This window comes from Erinaceus europaeus, chromosome 3, assembly GCF_950295315.1.
Source record: "Erinaceus europaeus chromosome 3, mEriEur2.1, whole genome shotgun sequence".
NCBI classification, from domain to species: Eukaryota; Metazoa; Chordata; class Mammalia; order Eulipotyphla; family Erinaceidae; genus Erinaceus; species Erinaceus europaeus.
Genome location: NC_080164.1, coordinates 87,841,431 through 87,859,570, shown reverse-complemented (window position 1 = coordinate 87,859,570; position 18,140 = coordinate 87,841,431). Strand labels below are relative to the sequence as shown.

General features: G+C 39.8%; 1 protein-coding gene across 4 annotated transcripts in view; it reads right to left on the bottom strand.

Annotated features, from left to right (window-relative positions):
- The window catches only part of RTN4 (reticulon 4), a 65,480-nt gene that overhangs the window by 12,831 nt on the left and 34,509 nt on the right, over nucleotides 1-18,140 (bottom strand). Inside the window, exon 1 of one of the 4 annotated variants that reach the window (XM_007517652.3) lies at nucleotides 11,150-11,401. The exons of the other annotated variants lie outside the window; for them this stretch is intronic. Coding sequence (XP_007517714.1) covers nucleotides 11,150-11,183 — 34 coding nt within the window. The 5' untranslated portion in view covers nucleotides 11,184-11,401. Of the gene's footprint in view, nucleotides 1-11,149; nucleotides 11,402-18,140 lie in introns of those variants that run through there. 4 annotated transcript variants of the gene reach the window in all.

Here is an 18,140-nt window from a genome sequence, read left to right as displayed (position 1 = left end):
AAAGAAAAATTAAATGTGTTAAAACTGTTACATAATGTCTTATTAATAGTAAGGAGTCACACAAAACTGAACTTAGCAAACATGCGTTTGGCCTGCAGTCACAGGGCCACTGTGAGGATGGAGCAACTCTAGACCCATGGTCTCTAGACAGGGCCATATACAGCGCAGGGAGAATTCCTCAGTGTGCCAACAGGCCTCTGAATTCACAGACTAAACCTGATTCACCTCTCCCTGGCTTGTGAGCAACTAGGGATAGACATTCTAGCTGAATAGAATTGTCAGTACCTCTTAATTTTGAAGACAAAGGTAACGACAGAACCCACATTTCTGAGGTTACTTTGGTCTTGGATCCCAAGGTTACCTACAGTATCTGGCTTTCCATATTATAAGGGACATTTCTGTGAGGGAAAACTTTATGAACTGTAAAATGGTAGTTATGATAATGAACCCTGAATGCCCACTAATATATGGGCACTGATGAAGAACTTTTAAACATTAGGCGGAGGTAGATAGCATAATAGTTATGTAAAGAGACTCTCATGCCTGAAGCTCCGAAGTCCCAGGTTCAATCTCCCTGCACCACCATAAACCAGAGTTGTGCAGAGCTCTGATAAAATTTTGAACATTTTAAAAATGATTTTTTAAAACACTTATCAGTGTCTGAAAGACAGCATGGGGTGTGTGTGTGTCAATACTGATTTGGAGAGCACATACTCCATTCTCCTAAAAGTAATTTGACTTGAACACGAGTAAGTAAACACTGTATATGTGACTTATATGTCAATGATTAAACTTACTTCCACTTTTTATTTTCCCTATTTCCGGTTCATTCCAATCCTCCCTAGACATTTTCACCAGTTTTGTACTACTCAACCAGTTTCTACTTGCTGTAAAGAAAGCTACAAGATTGAAAAATTAGTTCTCAGCACACAGGGTTGCCATCTTAACTGACATTTGTAAGTATTTTTAGTCTATATATAATTTCCTTACATTGATTTAAGAGAATTGGAGGGGGGCCAGGCAGAGGCACACCTGGTTGAGCTCACACATTACAATGTGCAAGGACCCAGGTTCAAGCACCCAGGCCCCACCTGCAAGGGGGAAGCTCCTCTAGCAGGTGAAGCAGTGCTGCTGGGGTTTCTCTAGACTTCCCTACTTCCCCTCACCTTCACAGTTTCTCTCTGCCCTATCAAATGAACAAATAAAAATTTAAAAGAAACATTAAATGGTTTATCTTTCTTTAATGGAGGGTAAAGTTTATCCAGGATTACTGTGTCTACAGTAATGGCGAAGTGGTATCTGTCTCAGGAATATAAAGCTGGTTCAAAGGAAAGCCAACCAATATCATAAATGGCGACATGGCGAAGTGGTATCTGTCTCAGGAATATAAAGCTGGTTCAAAGGAAAGCCAACCAATATCATAAATGTAATAAAAATTGAGGGCAAAAATCACATGATCACAATAGATACAGGAAAACTATCTCACAAAACCTAGTGCCTTTTTACAATAAAAACATTGAACAAATGAGGGGTGGGGAGGGGGTGTAGATAGCATAATGGTTATGCAAAAGAGAATCTCATGCCTGAGGCTTCACTCCAAAGTCCCAGGTTCAAGGCCCTGTACCACCTTAAGCCAGTGCTCTGTCGTATTAAAAAAACAGACAAGGATAACTCTTGTAGAAAGCAGACAAATGAAAAAGACAATCTGTTATGATTAAAAGGCACTACTGAGATGGCAGTATTCCTCAAATTGACTTACAACACAGACTTACCAATGCCCTAGCTGTCTTCTAGAAGAAATTGACCAGTCCACTGTAGAATTCATACACAATTCAAGATATTGAGTGACTAGTATTTTAGGATGACTAAAATCAAGATGTGCTATAAACGTATTAAGAAGTGAGAGAAATTTGATCACTCTTGCACTTCTCCAGAAAAATTCAGCCACTGTGAACAATTTGGCAATTTATAGAGTCTTTGAATACAATACTGGACAGTAAGAATGAAAAACTGATATATGCTATATAGTATTTATGAACCCTGAAAACAGTATGCTGTGAAGTCAAATATAAAAGACCACATTATATGATTTCATTTATATTAAATGTCAGAAAAGGGAATTTTACAGGAGCAGAATGGACATCAGTGTTCCCAAGGGGAAAAGGAGCACAGATAAGCAATGCCCACTACTGTGAGTTTCCAGAGGGGTGAGGTAAAAATTCTGAAATTAAACCATATTGGCTATTGAGCAGTTCAGTGGGAAAAAAAAAAAAAAAAAAAAATATATATATATATATATATATATGTATTTGATATTTATTTGATAGAGACAGAGAAATAGAGAAGGGAGGGGGAGATAGAGAGGAGAGAGACAGACACCTGTAGCCCTGCTTCACCACTTGCAAAGCTTTCCCCCTGCAGGTGGAGACTGGGGTTCAAGACCTCGCACACTGTAACCTGTGCTCAACCAGGTGTGCTACCACCTGGCATATGCATATATATATATATATCAATGAGTTCAATATTTAATAGGAAAAATCTAAGCAAATAAAAATTACTTATTTTAGCCTTTGTTCTGTGAGGTTGTATCTTATTGCTGACTCTTTAGCCAACTAAATTTTCAACATTTATCAACTGACTGATCAGCATGTATATGTCATGATAGCTTAAAGCATGCACTATTTATAAATAAATAAATGTCCCTACACTTTAGGTTCAGCACGTTATTTTAAACGTATTTTTATATATCTACATGTACTAAATTACATGCAGTGATGCATCCAGACAGCTTGTGACAGCACATGCTGCTATATAGGCTTGTCTCCCCTCACCTCGTTCCCGAAGACTGATGAATGTCTTCTCTTTAAAGTCTCATTATCTGCTTCATTAATACTTGCTGTACTGTCTGAATAATGGCCTGGTTATTCTTAGAAATAGAAACATTTTAACTAGAAACTATTCTAATTAGAAAACATTACAGGGCGGAGGCAATAGTACAATGGTGATGCAAAGGAACTCTCAGGCGTGAGGTATCCAGGTTCAATCCCCAGCACCATCATAAGCTAGAGCTGATCGGTGCTCTGATAAAAATACATACATACAGGGCAACAAAAGGGAATAAATGAAAAATATTTTTAAAAAATTTAAAAAAAATACATACATACATACATACATACACACACAGGACATTATTAAATTTGTTTCTACTAGATCTGTTTATGAGTAGAGTTTAGTCATCCCTTTACTCTTCAGAAGCCTAAATAAAGACAAAAGGCCCACACAAAGAAAGCATAATTTTCCAGGGTCCCCCAAAGTCTCTTTTTGTATTAGTCTGAAGTATTCACCATTCAAGAGAACCTACTATGTTCAACTTTCCTTTTAAATAGGAAAGTCATGATGTGTCCTTGCAAAGACAGTGGGGAATGCTTTGCGGATGACTGAAAGAACGTGGAAACATTGCACTTTGTGTTTTGCTTAGTGCATGGTATCTTTGCCAACTAAGATTTTAATTTGAAATCACAGAATGCTGAGATTTGCTCTCACAAAGAAAATAAAAGCTCCGAGTTGATGCAGAATAAAAAGAACCATCTACCTACGGTAGTGATTCTAATAAGTGTCATCTGTCTTCATAAACCTGTCACAGCTAAGAATAGTGTCCGCACATGTGCTTCACGCAGATGTCATCCACTTACAGTTCACCCCAAATGGGGTTCCTACCGAGGTTGTGCTTTATATAACCTAAAGTCAGTTTTCAATTACAAAAATCTTGTCTAAGGGAGATGGGAGGACAAAACCTGAACTAGCTGGCCCAGCTAAAACTACTGGGAGGACAGGGAATGTCCAGCAGTAAAATTAAAATAAAGATCCCCCCCCACCCCAGGTTCTCTTTAACAAAGTCAGGAGTGAAAAAAGGCAGTTAAATACAAAAGCAATATTTAAATGAATAAACACCAGAATGGCACCAAAATGTGCTATCTTCATACCATCTTGATATGTATTACTAGTTACCCATTCTCTTCCTCTTTCTCTCTCTCTCTCTCTCTCTGTGTGTGAGAGAGAGAGAGAGAGAGAGAGACAGCGCTTTTGGGAAATTCTGCGGGCTTATTTCCTCTTCCTTGTTGTGTGGTGTCAAAGACCCAACCCAGGTCCTCATGCTTGCAAAGCATGCATTCTGCCACTGAGTCTAATTACGTATTTATTAGAAGTCACAACCCTTAAATTCCCCCCAGTTGCCAGGTAGAAATACTAGAATTCAGCAGCATGCCGTAGCCTTTACTGCTTCGTGTCAGCATTTGCTCAGCTAGTAGATGACATGAAAGCTCAGAAAAGGGCCTGTACACAGCAGAAACTGAACTTCCAACAGACCTAAAGGTTTGAGTCTTGCTGTAGCTCTCCATTTACCACCAACACAAACCCCCACCAGACTATTTGTCCTTGAGTCCCCATGTGTGAAATTACTAAAATAACACTTAAGGAGTTTGTTGGAGCCGAAAGGAGATTCAACATATTCGGAAATGTTTGGTGAATTAAACGCATAATTCAAGGTAATACTTTTGAGTTTAGAAAGCAGGGCAATCAGATATTAAATGTAATGTCTAAACTCTGCCATTTCCTCCACCACCCCCACCCCCAAGTTAATTCAACTTTCTTTGAAAACACTGCTAACTTGGTTTCAGTTAGGGTGCTTTGAGTTAATGGACACCTAGATTTGCTACAAACTCTATAAACCAAATAAATACTTGCCCAATCAGAATCTTCTATGGCCATCTCTCCAGGTCATTACTTTTTCAAAGATGCAGGCCATAATTTTAAGCCCCTCTCTTCCATCACTATGTCTTTCTTGCCTGCTTCTAAAAAACACTTTCATCTCTAAACTAGCAGAAATTCTACATGGCCTTTTCTATTAATCTAGAAATTACAGGAACTCCCTATTATGGGTAAGTCACTGGGGTGACTTCTTTGGCTACATTATCACTAACCATGACTACTCTATAATAATTTTTGTTATTAATATTGTAATATTTAGTTCCACATCACACCCACCACCAAAGTTCTGTATCCTCCTTTGCCTGCTATTTTGTAGATGACAGACTGGAATTCCCACTCTATTACACCACATTTATATTTAAAGGAATTTCAGTGTTTGAATTTGTATTTTATCCTACCTAGGAATGCCAAATGGTGTTTCAACCACAATGTAAGCAACTGAGAAGCAATTTGTTAATACCATGATCAGGATATCTTGTTCTGTTTAAACTGCAAGCTAACACTTTCTGAAGCTATCTAAATCCCCCCTCCATACTGGAATTTGTCGAGCAGCCCCCCACTCCATCCTCCATTGCTGACACTATGGCCTATTTACATAATCATTGTTTTGCCTGATCTATCTTCTTTCTACCTGGAGACCCGCCCTGCCTGAATGGTACGTTAATCCCACCCACCGGTTGAAACCCTAGTAACCCCTAGCAACCGTTGCTAGGGAAGCTTTCTACCTTCCCACTCTTTTCTCTTCTCCACCCCCTTTCCTAGCCATTTCTGTTTCTGACTTGCCACTTCCGGTTTTATCCTATAAAGCCACTTCTGTTTCTGGTTTCTCTCTCTTTTCTCCCTCCTCTCTTTTCTCTCCCACTCCCGACCTGGAGAAGGGCTGGCATGCAGAGCGGAGAGGCGGTCATTGCAGTTTGGCACCCCAAGTGGCTTAACCCGTGGCACTCACACCTGACTCTGGGGTGCTCCCGTGTGAATAAAGATTTGTGTTGCTACCACATTTGTGTTGCTTGGTTCTTGGATCCACCTCTCCCGCTAGCCCAGCAGGAACTGTACATATTTTTCCTACATCAAGCATATAATCCAGTTCCCAAAGATAAAGAGAAATTAAGATTCCTGGCCAGCAGAGTTCCCAATACATTTAACTTTTTGACAATATTTAACAACCAACCATACCTACCCTTCTTTTATCAATAGTGTAATACGCTACTATCACTTATTGTAGAGTCAAACCCATACAAAAGAAACATACTATGTTCAGCAGCATCACATTAAGCTGTAAATTAACAGAATGTCAAAACATGGAACATCTTGGTGTCTCTCTTCCAATCTTCAGTTGTTCAAATCTAGAAAAAAGGCCCCAGAGGCTGGGTGGTGGCGCACCTGGTTGGGCACACGTTACAATGCACAAGGGCCAGAGTTCAAGCCCCTGGTCCCCACCTGCAGGGGGGAAGCTTTGCAAGTGAAACAGTGTTGCAGGTGTTTGTCTTCTTTCTCCCTCCCTCTCTCCCCTCTCGATTTCTGGCTATCTATATCCAATAAATATAGATAAGACAGGAAGGAGGGAAGGTAGGTAGATAGGCAGGTGGGTAGGTGGGAAAGGAGAGAGGGAGGGAGGGAGGAAGGCTGGCCCCCACACGACCAGCAATGTAGTGCTGAACAAATAATTTAATTGCTTTAACCATCTTGGTTTGCTTGCTAATAAAGCAGCAAAGTCATAATAAATAAGAGACACACACACACTCACATGCCCACCCACCCACCCTGGAAAGGGAGCCAATAGAGGTGCTCAGAGGAACAGTGGCAGTGACTTTACCTGTGATATTAGTCAACACCTCAGAGAGGACTGGATTTTTAGTATGCCTTGAGGCACATGAAATGGGAGGAAGGGTCCTTCCATACTGTAATGTGTGCATTTAACCAGGTGCACCACTGCCTAGCCCCAGTAAACAAAAATCTTTAAAAACTGATAGAAGTGGTTCAAAGCTAGTTTTGCCTTTAAGGCATAATCAAAGTGAATTTCAGTACTAGGAATTATTTCACCCCATCTTACAGGAGAAACCTCAGAGATTATTGCCAGTGTTAACTGCCACACTAGTAATAGTTCTGCGTGTGTTATTTCTACATTTCAACAGAGTAGCACAACCATTCCATTTTTTTAAAAAATTCATTACTGGGTAGAAACAGAAATTGAGAGGGGAGGGGAAGATCAAGGAGAGACACCTGCAGACCTACTTCACCACTCATGAAGCTTTCCCCTGTAGGGGCTTGAACCTGGGTCCTCGCACACCGTAATGTGAGCGTTTAACAAGGTGCACCACTGCTGGCCTCACCACAACCGTTTCTCAAACTTTCTATTAACTGCTTTGTAATTTTGACCTCTAATTCCTTCTTGAGATGCTCCCTCCTCTTCCCCCCTGCCCCGCCCCTAATGCCTTAATATCAGTGAAACCACACGATCCTGCTTTTACTACTTTATAACCTCCCACACCACTGCATATCACACTTGAGGCTTACCTGAGCTCATTTCCTTACAGTATTCATCTGTGCTACTTTGCATTCAACTCTGCTCTGTATGTTAAATCTACCATTTCAAAAAAAAAAAAAACATTACCACTTCAGTTTTAGAAATGGTCCATCACTGGTTCGAATTTGAGGTTTCGAAAACTCACCTGACATCATTTTTATCTGCTTTAGCTCACTTATGCTGATAACAGCACTAACATTGCCAATGTCTCACAATGACTGTTAGTTATCCTCTGAGTTCCTCTGTCACCCAGGTCCCATATTATCTATGTCAGGTGTCAAATATTCTTTGCATAAGATTTTTCAAATGGGTCATTGCTTTTCATTCCCATTTCAGATCAAGTTCAAGAACTATCTGCTTTAGATTTGTACACATAATTATGCTTCCTACCTGTTCTGCCTCTAGAGTTATTTATTCTGCAGCTTACATTATACAGCCCCCAAAATAATCTTTCAAACTTGTTATCACATTATCGCTCCAGAGCATTTTAAAACTTGCAAGGAATCCACATTCTATCATCATTATTTTACCAAGGGGGAAAAAGAGCAGAGCAAAACTGCAACACTGCAACTCCACTCAATGCTAAGGACTGGGCACCGTGTACACAAGGCCTGTGCATGGTCACCAAGACACACCTCCCAGCCCCCTCTCCTCCTTATTCCTTTATGACAGAACTCCAAGCCCACTAGTATCTGTGAACAGGCCCAGTGTCTTTTTTCATAAAACCACAGAACATGAACCCATGACCTTAGTAATCATGCAAATGTGGAAACAAAAGACCAAAAAGTTTAACTTCCTTCTTCCCCCACCGCACCCCCAAGTGTGTGACAGGGAATGAGCGCAGGGCCAGATAATGCTAAGCAACCTCCTCCTCAGTTCATGCTTTCATTCTGTTAGGTTTCCACCCTCCATCCCAAAGATTTATTTCAGGAGACAGAGGTGCCAGAACAATACTATGACATACACAGAATAGGGATCAAACTCAAGACCTCATGCTACCAACTCACAGCTGTAGCACTGCACCATCTCCCAGACTTATTTGCTGAGAGGCACGGCAGTGAGAGACATACAGAGACACATACAGAAGGAGAGACAGCAAAGCTTCCATCATTGGGGTGCCAATGGTGCTGTCCATGATGCTCCCATGGGCCTCAGGCATGTCCTTCAGTCAGTGTTAACCACCTCTCCCAGTCCACCAAGAGGACGTTACTCAGACCAAAATCAAGATTCCAAAAAACAGACTTTAAAAATCTAAATCAACATGTCCTCAATTTGCCTCATTACAAGAGTACACAAGATGCTTAATATTACAGATTGCCTGACCCTTTGTCTATGAATTCCAACACTTGTAAGTCAGAGGAGAATCACAGAAATCTGAATGTTTAAGTAAGTGGAAACTGGAGCTAGGTCTTAACACTTATCATGCTACAAGTAAAGTTGCTCTAGCCAAAATTCTATTCATTGTCTGATATATCTTGCTTATGGGTTGTATCCTTTCCCCCACCCTACCCAAACCTACTCATTTCCTATCTTAACCTTTTAACTGTCTTATGCCTTTCAATAACCCACTAATCAAGCACTGTGTTGATTTCACCTGTTATGTGTATTCTGAACAATGGAAAATCCAAAAGTCTATAGTCATTTTGTAGCCTAGACCTGGTCTTATTCCAGAAACTAAAATGTTAATGCAGCCAAAAGAGGAAATGGGGGAGGGGCGCTTTTTAAACCATCAAAATCAGTGGTCGGGGAGGTGATTCAGTGGATAAAGCATTGGATTCTCAAGCATGAGGTCCTGAGTTCAAGCCCCAACAGCACAGATACCAGAGTGATGTTCGGTACTTTCTCTCTCCTCCTATCTTTCTAATTTAATAATAATAATAAAAAAAATCAGAGCACCTTCTTTTATGCCAAAATATGACTGGATGTGTTTCAACTCTAGCACTTATGGGGCACAGGAGAATAAGAGGATATAAGAGAAAAATGTGGGCCCAAGTATTTTGTAAAATACACCTCAAGCTAAAAAAGCTATATTGAAATATAGCTTTCAATTCTCAGTGGATTCCATGAAATTGTAACCAAAAAATTATATTAAAATGACTAGTAAACAAAATAGTAAAATCGCTTAGTCACAAATAAAAAATTTGAAAAAATCAGAATCACACACACACATACAAACAGTAAACTGTAACTTGATTATCAAAAGCATAAAGGTAGCTCTACCCAAAAAGTTAAAGGCAAGTACTAAAAGAAAAAGAAAAAAAGATACTAGGTCATTCCACTCACATACAAAGTGAGTCTCCCCAGAGATGTTTAAGCGTCAATTTGATTTTATATTCTGTGCTTAAAAATAGTCAATATAACTCTCTGGTCTAGTATGGACTCTACTAAATCTCAATTTTTCCCATCTCAAAATATTCCTATTGAGTTCAGCAAATAAAGAACAAGGTCTAAAATGTAAGCTACTTACACAGAGACTTAATGGCTGCAGAGCAGGCTCCGGTGTGACTTTTCACCTATTTTAAACTCTGTTTATTGTACTGTTATCACTAGTATCTTTTTTACTTATTAAAAACTGTTATCAACTTACTTACCTTTCACTTTCTTACTCCTGGTGTTGAGGTGACAAAAAAAAAAAAAGCCTCATCAAATTAATTTTTTTTAAAAAAGGTAAAACCTAAAGCTGCTGTGTTCTCTTTATACTGTTGCTGTGAAATCTTCTCAATGTTTCATACACTCAATCTGAAAACTCACCTGTCCTCCCACATATCTTTACTTAACAAATTCCTAAGGGCTGTTGTGAAGATTACTAAAATTAGCTCCACATACTGCTTTTAGAAATGCACCACCAGTTCTGCCAGCAATTCTGCTCTAGAATAAAAGAACAGGTTTTAAAATGTATAAAATCAAATGGAATGTGGCCAGAAAAGGAAGAAAAAAAAAAAAAAAAAAAACCACAACAAAAACCTGTGTCTATTAGGACTACTCAAAAATAGCTCCTCGAATGTTAAGGCCAACTTATTACAGCGGTCAAATATCACATTTTAACTAGAGGATCAAAACTTTAAAGTATTCATTATGGCAGCCATTTACCACACACAGGCTTAGATTCTTACACAATGACCCACTGAGACTTGAAAAGATCTGGGCTTTCAAGGGGGAGGAATGGTGATCAAGATGTCTGATTGGTTATTACAAGGACAAAGGTTAGCGACTTAAATATAGATGTGTATTTAAAACCACTGTGTATACATTACAGCAATGTCAAGATATATAAAGACAGCATCAAATGAAAAATGCCCAATTAGTTAACTCAGCTTGAAGGTTCAATCAGGTCTCTAAAAGAAAAGAAACAAGAGCTTTTTGAAATGCAGTTATTTTGCAACTTACAGTAAACCTTTGGCTAGAATTTCAACACCAAGTCAGCTTTAAAAAACAACCACCACTACCTTAGTCACAGAAAATGTCATCATCAAGTAAATATAAAGACTGCTATGTAGATTTACCACACCAGTGACCAACAAGTGAAATGCCAGAACTATTTACTGCTCACCATGTATACGATTAAAGAACAGAACCTAAATGAAAGGACTGTGAAAACTAAATCAATCAGAAGCCGGTGAGAAAGGAACAGTGTGACATTTTGTCTGCTGCACAGGACTAAATGTAAAAACACATATGCAAGCCTGATGCTCTAAATAGCTGCTTCTTTGCTCTTTACCTTTTATGATGCCTTGTTTTCAATCCAAAATATATCTACAGTGTACAGCTTAGTCTCACAGAAGCACAGTACTGGTCACATAAAAAAAGAAAAGGAAAAAAAAAAAAACGAATAGGAGATTAAAAAAGCAGATATACCCTTGTCTTTCCAATTTTTCTTCTGACCGTCCATGTCGCGTTGCAATCTGCCCTCCAGATGCGATTATCAGTTATGCATACCAGCAGAGACCCGGTAGCTGCAAAAATCGCCCCCCTAGAGACATGAAACACCGCTTCCTCTGCCGAAGCCTGCAGTCTCTGCTGCACAGCTGCAGCAGGGCCGGGAGTCACCTGACCAGTATTCTGGGTGGGGAGCGATCTGACGCAGTGCAATCTGTAACTAGGCTACTAATACTAGGCACTGCTGCCTTCCTTCTAGCCGGTTATTGTTCTAGTCTTTTGCTTGCTGCTCATACCAAAAGGAGTTGCCTTTGCAGGAGGGGGTAGGGGGAAGGGCCGGCTCCTTGAAAGACAGGAAAGAAGGGCTGTCTGTTCTTTCCACCGGGCTAACCACTGAGTATGTCTGAAACAGGCAGACAGTCAGGTGCACTTCTGGGAATTTTTCTTTCTTTGTTGATAGACGGCTGAATAATTCTGGTGATTTTTCAGTCTCACTTGAAACTCTAAAATCAGTGGTTACCTGGTCAGATAAAAACAGTCTGATCTAAAGGGTAATAGTTTAGATTTCAAGCCTGGGAAATGCTCAGTTCTTTCTTACTTCCCCTTAAGATTATTAAAGTCTGAAGCAAAGGGCACTCTTCCAAAGTTATGAAAATCACAAAAATCAAAGCACTAATATTTATGGAGTATATGCTCCAGCAGAAGAAAAAGTTTATTCAACTTAACCTCATTTACTAATGTAATCATAGGTATGTTTTCTTCCTTTACAATCACTGGAATCTAGAGACTAAATATAAACTTACTCTCAATCACCACCTGCTCCAACTCAATCTTTCAATAAATATTTGTTAGACATGACTGCAGGAACTATTAATAGATTCTCAGCTTAAGGAAAAATATCCATGTGCTAATTATATCATTTGCTTTGGGGAAATGACACAGGAGGGCACCTCAATTTTACAGGTAAGTGCAAAAACAAATCAACAAAAATAGTGTTGAAAACTTTAACCTTATAAAACTGGCACTCAGCCAGTGCGGAATATGCCTTTATTAATATTCCACTAGCAGTTCAACTGAAGCCACTATCTGACTAAGCACAAAAGGCAGTGTGTAATAGCTAATCGGCAAAATGCCTGTAAAAGCATGACATGACAAGGCATGGTGAGATATGCAGTATTGTACCAAAAGTACATATTCCTGGAGACTGTATCTCTACAATAAAATAGGTAGAATAATTCCTGGATTTTGCTAGAATTGTATGGGCTGCAAAGCCCTGCAAAATCCTAAGAAACCTGAATACCAATTACTCAGTTCTTTCCCTATCTGCCAAATTCCAAAGAGAAATAAAACAAAGCAATTTTCAAAGAGAGCCTAGCAACTTTAGCTTGAGTTAATATTTAACTTTAAAACCAGACTCACTGGACCTTTGCATTATGTGTCATTTGAGAATCCTATCACCAGTTAGATCATGGCTAAAAATTTCTAACCTCTCCATGCAACCATTTGAAATCCCAAAGTACTCAGTAGATACAGATGTTTCCAAGATAGTATTTTTTATTTTTTATCTTTATTGCAAGATTTTACTGAGCTTGGTGGCATCTGCACTAAGAATCCACTGCTCCTGGTGGCCTATTTATTTATTAATAGAGAGAATCTGAAAGAGGTAGGGGACAGAAAGGAAGACACAGACACCTGCTTCACTGATCTTGAAGTTTCCTCCCTGAAGAGGGGGCTAGGGGTTTGAATCTGGATCCTCCCACATGGTAAATGTGTGTTTTTCCTGATGCACCACTAACCAGTCCCTCCAAGACAGTATTTTCTACTCATGAACCCCTTGAAATGAATGCCAATTGCTTTTTTAAAAGTATAATAGAGATAGAATGGGCAAGGGACAGAGGGAGAAAGACACCTGTAGCACTCACTGCTTCAGCAATCATGAAACTTCTCCCTTGCAGGTAGGGGGTGGAGATTTAACCCAAATCCTTATTTTACTAGTTGTGCCACTGCCAGACCATCTACCAATTAATATTTTAAAAATTAGGATAAGGCATTAAATAATTGTGCCCGGATGACCCCACCTCTCCAGAGCCCTACCCTACTATGGTAAGACAGAAACCGGGGCAGTGGGTAGATGGCATAATGGTTACGCAAAGAGACTCTTGCCTGAGGCTCCAATGTTCCAGGTTCAATTCCCCACACCACCATAAGCCAGAACTAAGCAGTGCTCTGGTAGAGGCAAAGGGAAAAAATGGGGTGGGGGGGAAGGCAGGTGGTTGTGGGGTATAGATCAACCTGCCAACACCCATGTCCAGCAGAGAAGCAATTGCAGAAGCCAGACCTTCCTACTTCTGCACCCCATAAAGAATTTTGGTCCAGGGGGGTTGGGTGGTGGTACACTGAGTTAGGTGCACATAGTGCCAAGCGCAAGGACCAGCACAAGGATCCCTGGGCACCCCACCTGCAGGGGTTTTACAAGTGGTGAAGTAGGTCTGCAGGTGTCTTTCTCCTTCTCTGCCCCCTCCAATTTCTCTTTTCTAGCCAATAAAATGGGGGGAGCAGTGGATTCATAGTGCAGGAACCAAGCCCCAGCAATAAACCCTGGAGGCAGGCGGGAAAAAAAAAATTTTTTTTTTTTGGTCCATACTCCCAGAAGGGGAGAAGTGTTAGGGGAAGATGACTAGAGGGCTCTGAGCTACAATCCCATCAGGGCCTGAAGAGAGAAGAGGAAAAAAGGAAAGACATTCAGAAGTCGTAATAGGTATAGGTATGACTTAAGAGAAGAATAAAGATAATAAAAAAATTTTTAAATGGAGGGCTGGGTGGTGATGCACCTGGTTGAGCACATGTTACAGAGGCCCTGGTCCCCACCTGCGGGGGGGGGGGGGGGGGGGGCTTCACAAGTGGTGAAGCAAGGCTGCAGGTGTCTCTATCACCCCCTTCCCTCCCAATTGCTGGCTGTCTCTACCCAATAAATAAATAAAGATAATAAAAGAAATTTAGAAAAAAGGAACCAAACACAGGACTAAAAATGGGTAAATATACATAAGTATAGGAATAAGTCAGCCCATATCTGTGACCTTAAGAGAACTACTGCAGTTTCCAATGGAGGGATCAGGGACACAGAATTCTGGTGGTGGGAACAGTGTGGACTTATATCCTTGTCAACTCAGAATTTTGTAAATCAGTATTAAATCACTAATAAAAATTTTAAAGATCTGTGTACACTGTTTTCAAAGATTACTACACTCATAGGAGAAAAGGATTTCTTTTTAAGTACTTTTTAAAAATTTTATTTATTCCCTTTTGTTGCCCTTGTTGTTTTATTGTTGCAGTTATTATTGTTATTGATGTTGTCATTGTTGGATAGGACAGAGAGAAATAGAGGAGAAGACAGGGGGGGGAGAAAGATAGACACCTGCAGCCCTGCTTCACCGCTTGTGAAGCGACTCCCCTGCAGGTGGGGAGCCGGGGGCTCGATCTGGGATCCTTATGTCGATCCTGGCACTTTGCACCACGTGCACTTAACTCACTGTGCTACCATCTGACTCCCAAGAAAAGGGTTTCCTGAGGCAAAGAATTTACCACTTAAATTCTTTGCATCTTCTGATGCTTTGCTATAAAAAAAAAAAAAAAGTGCAGAGGATGCAAGAATGTGCAGTAGTGCATACCTACCCCTCATCTGATCATTAAATATACTTACTACTTCCCTGGCAGAGTAACAATTCAGGAGCCTTCAAGTTCAACCTTGCATTACTGTGATGGATCATTCTTTCATGTTTATGTTCTTTGAGACTCAGCACTAAGTTTACATTTGAAGATCACCATATACAAAGCAAATAACATTTTTACTAGAAAAATCTCTATTAGAAAGCTTTAAATTAGTGTTGGTTTAAATTCAATAAAGCTAAACAACCACCACCACCACCATAACAACAACAAAACCCCACTTCATTTAAAACAGCTTGATGAAACAAATTTTGTTTTTAAAAGTAAAGCCTTATAGGCTACATTTATTCTGAGGAATGTGGGTGCAAAAAGCTTTAAGGCAGCACATGGCAAAAAGTTGGCACTATAGGGCAAACAAAACAGCCAGCCTGGATAGTAAGCCTGCCTTGTCGTGGGGGTGACCTGGTCATCTCTCCCTTTGCTCCTGCCCATCACTAGATAAAAGTCTGGGATGATGAAGCAAGACAGAAAACAAACCAAAAAAAAAAAAACCTATACAGTGCCATTTACTTTTATACTAAAAGGAAACAGGCATAAAACTATAAAGAGACAAAGCACAGATGACACACCTAAGAAAGTTACACAGAAGTCACTATTTCCAGACAATAGCCCATATATTTTTAAACAGAAGTTCTTACCACAGAAACTACTGGGCTTTGGGGTCTGTTAGGCTACAGCTGGAAAAAAAAAAAAAAAAAAAAAATATATATATATATATATATATATTTGAATAGTTTACTGGTCTTATTCCATACAAAAGAGCCCCACTTAATAAGTAAACACATATAGAGCTGTTAAAATGTTACTTGTTTCCCTTCAAATACTTAATATTTTGCTTTAAAAGCATGGAAAATTCTTTTTTTTAATTTTTATTATTATTTATTTTCCTTTCGGTTGCCCTTGTTGTTTTATTGTTGTTGTAGTTAATATTGTTGTTGATGTCGTCGCTATTGGATCGGACAGAGAAAAATGGAGAAAGGTGGGGAAGACAGAGGAGAAAGACATCTGCAGACCTGCTTCACTACCCGCGAAGCGACCCCCCTGCAGTAGAGAAGTTATGGGGCCGGGTGGTGGTGCACCTGGTTGAATGTGCATGCTACAATGTGCAAGGATCTAGGTCTGAGCCCTCAGTCCCCACCTGCAAGGGGAAAGCTCTGCAAGTGGTGAAGCAGGGTCACAGGTGTCTCTCTCCCTACCTCCCCCTTCTCCATTTCTAACTGTCTCTATCCAATAAAGATAAAAAAAATTTTTTTTTAAGTTATATGGTCAATTAAACTCCTAGTGCAACAAAAACAACAATTTGTTCTTCTCTACATATGCCTCTGGTGATTTTTTTTAAATTTATTTTATTTATTTATTCCCTTTTGTTGCCCTTGCTGTTTTATTGTTGTAGTTATTATTATTGTTGGATAGGACAGAGAGAAATGGAGAGAGGAGGGGAAGACAGAGAGGAGAGAAAGAGAGACACCTGCAGACCTGCTTCACCGCCTGTGAAGGGACTCCCCTGCAGATGGGGAGCCGGGGTTCGAACCGGGATCCTTATGCCGGTCCTTGTGCTTTGCGCCACCTGCGCTTAACCCGCTGCGCTACAGCCCGACTCCCGCCTCTGGTGATTATTATGCTTGTGGATTTGAACTGACAAACTTACAGAAGCAGAAACCTGTGTTCTGGAATGGGAAAATGTGTAAGTTAGTTTGGCCCGGTCATCGATCATATAATTCCTCCTTTACCATTTCTTCTCTACTTCTCCATCCCACAAGACGCTCAAGTGTTCATTGTTTAGAGATTAAGGAGGAAGATGATCAGTTTGCATACATTTCTTGAGAGCTACACTACTTCTAGGCTCAAAAGAGCTCACCCCAAGCTTGTGGGGCATGCCGCTTACCATGCAAGAAGCACTTAGCTCAAGTCCTAGCACCACAGGGAGTAGAGGAAGTTCCACAGATGGTGAATAGCACTAAACTTTGTCTCTCAGCCTCCCTGTTTGTCTCTATACACAGATGTTTTTAAAAGAAGGAAAAGACTGGCCTAGGAACAGTGGTGCAAGTAGGGGGTAAATAGAAACAGTAACTAGGACCTACAAAATAGCTCACACGGACAATGCACCTGGCTTTCTCAACTGCGTGACCCAGGCTCAAGTCCAATCCCCATCACACTGGAAGAAGCTTTGGTGCTGTGTGGTATCTTTCTCTCTCTCCCTGGGTCTCTGTCAGTCTCTCTTTTTATCTGAAAAGGTCACCTGGAGTGGTCAACCCTTACCAATGACAAAAAGAAAAAAAAAAAAAAAAAGGAAAGAACAAAAAATCAACTCTACTTTCTGTCAAGAATTTTTTCATAGAACTTTTGAAAATTGTCTTTATTTACTGGATAGAGACAGCTAGAAATCAAGAGGGAAGGGAGTGATAGAGAGACAGATATCTGCAACACTGTTTCACCACTCACAAAGCTTTTCCCCTGCAGGTGGGGACCAGGGGCTCCAACCTGTGTCTTTGCACATTGTCACATGTGTGTTCAACCAGGCATGCTACCACCTAGCCCCTTTCTGTCAAGAATTCTTAATAATAATAAGAATATATATGTACCTATATAATTTTAAACATTTCAAAATGTAACTTCTGAGTTCTGCAAAAGTGGGAAACTAAGCAAGCCTCCTGACTGAACGGTGTCAGTGTTAAACAGTGCCGCTGAATACCATATGTTGTAATGCAATGCCCTCTATGGATTAAACTACAGTACTTCAACAGTAACTACAGAACTCAGCCTCAAAGACTTATAAAATAGACAAATAACCATACAAGTGAAAATGGCCAAAAAATAAGCAATTTAACTCTACGACATCATCTAAGCTGCTTAATACACTAGACTCTACGCAGAGAAACTCAAAGTGATACTATTAAATGAGAATGAAATCAGTGCTGGCTTCTTATATTGTAATCTAAAATAGGAGTACTCCAAGGCACTTTTTAAATTAAGGATTACTGAGAAAGTCGCTAGACTCTAAATAGACTTTAGAAATTAACAGGGTCTTTTTTGTTAAAATGCACAAACTTTGGGGAATCATCAAGCACATTTCATTGTGCTTAGAACAGCATGAACCAAGCCTTCATTTAATTAAGCACAATGTGTCAAACTTCAAAATTGTTTTCTAATGTAATATTCATAACACATTCAATTTTTTTTTAAATATTTTTTCTAAACTTTATTTATTTATTTATTTATTAATTATTGGATAGAGACAGAGAGA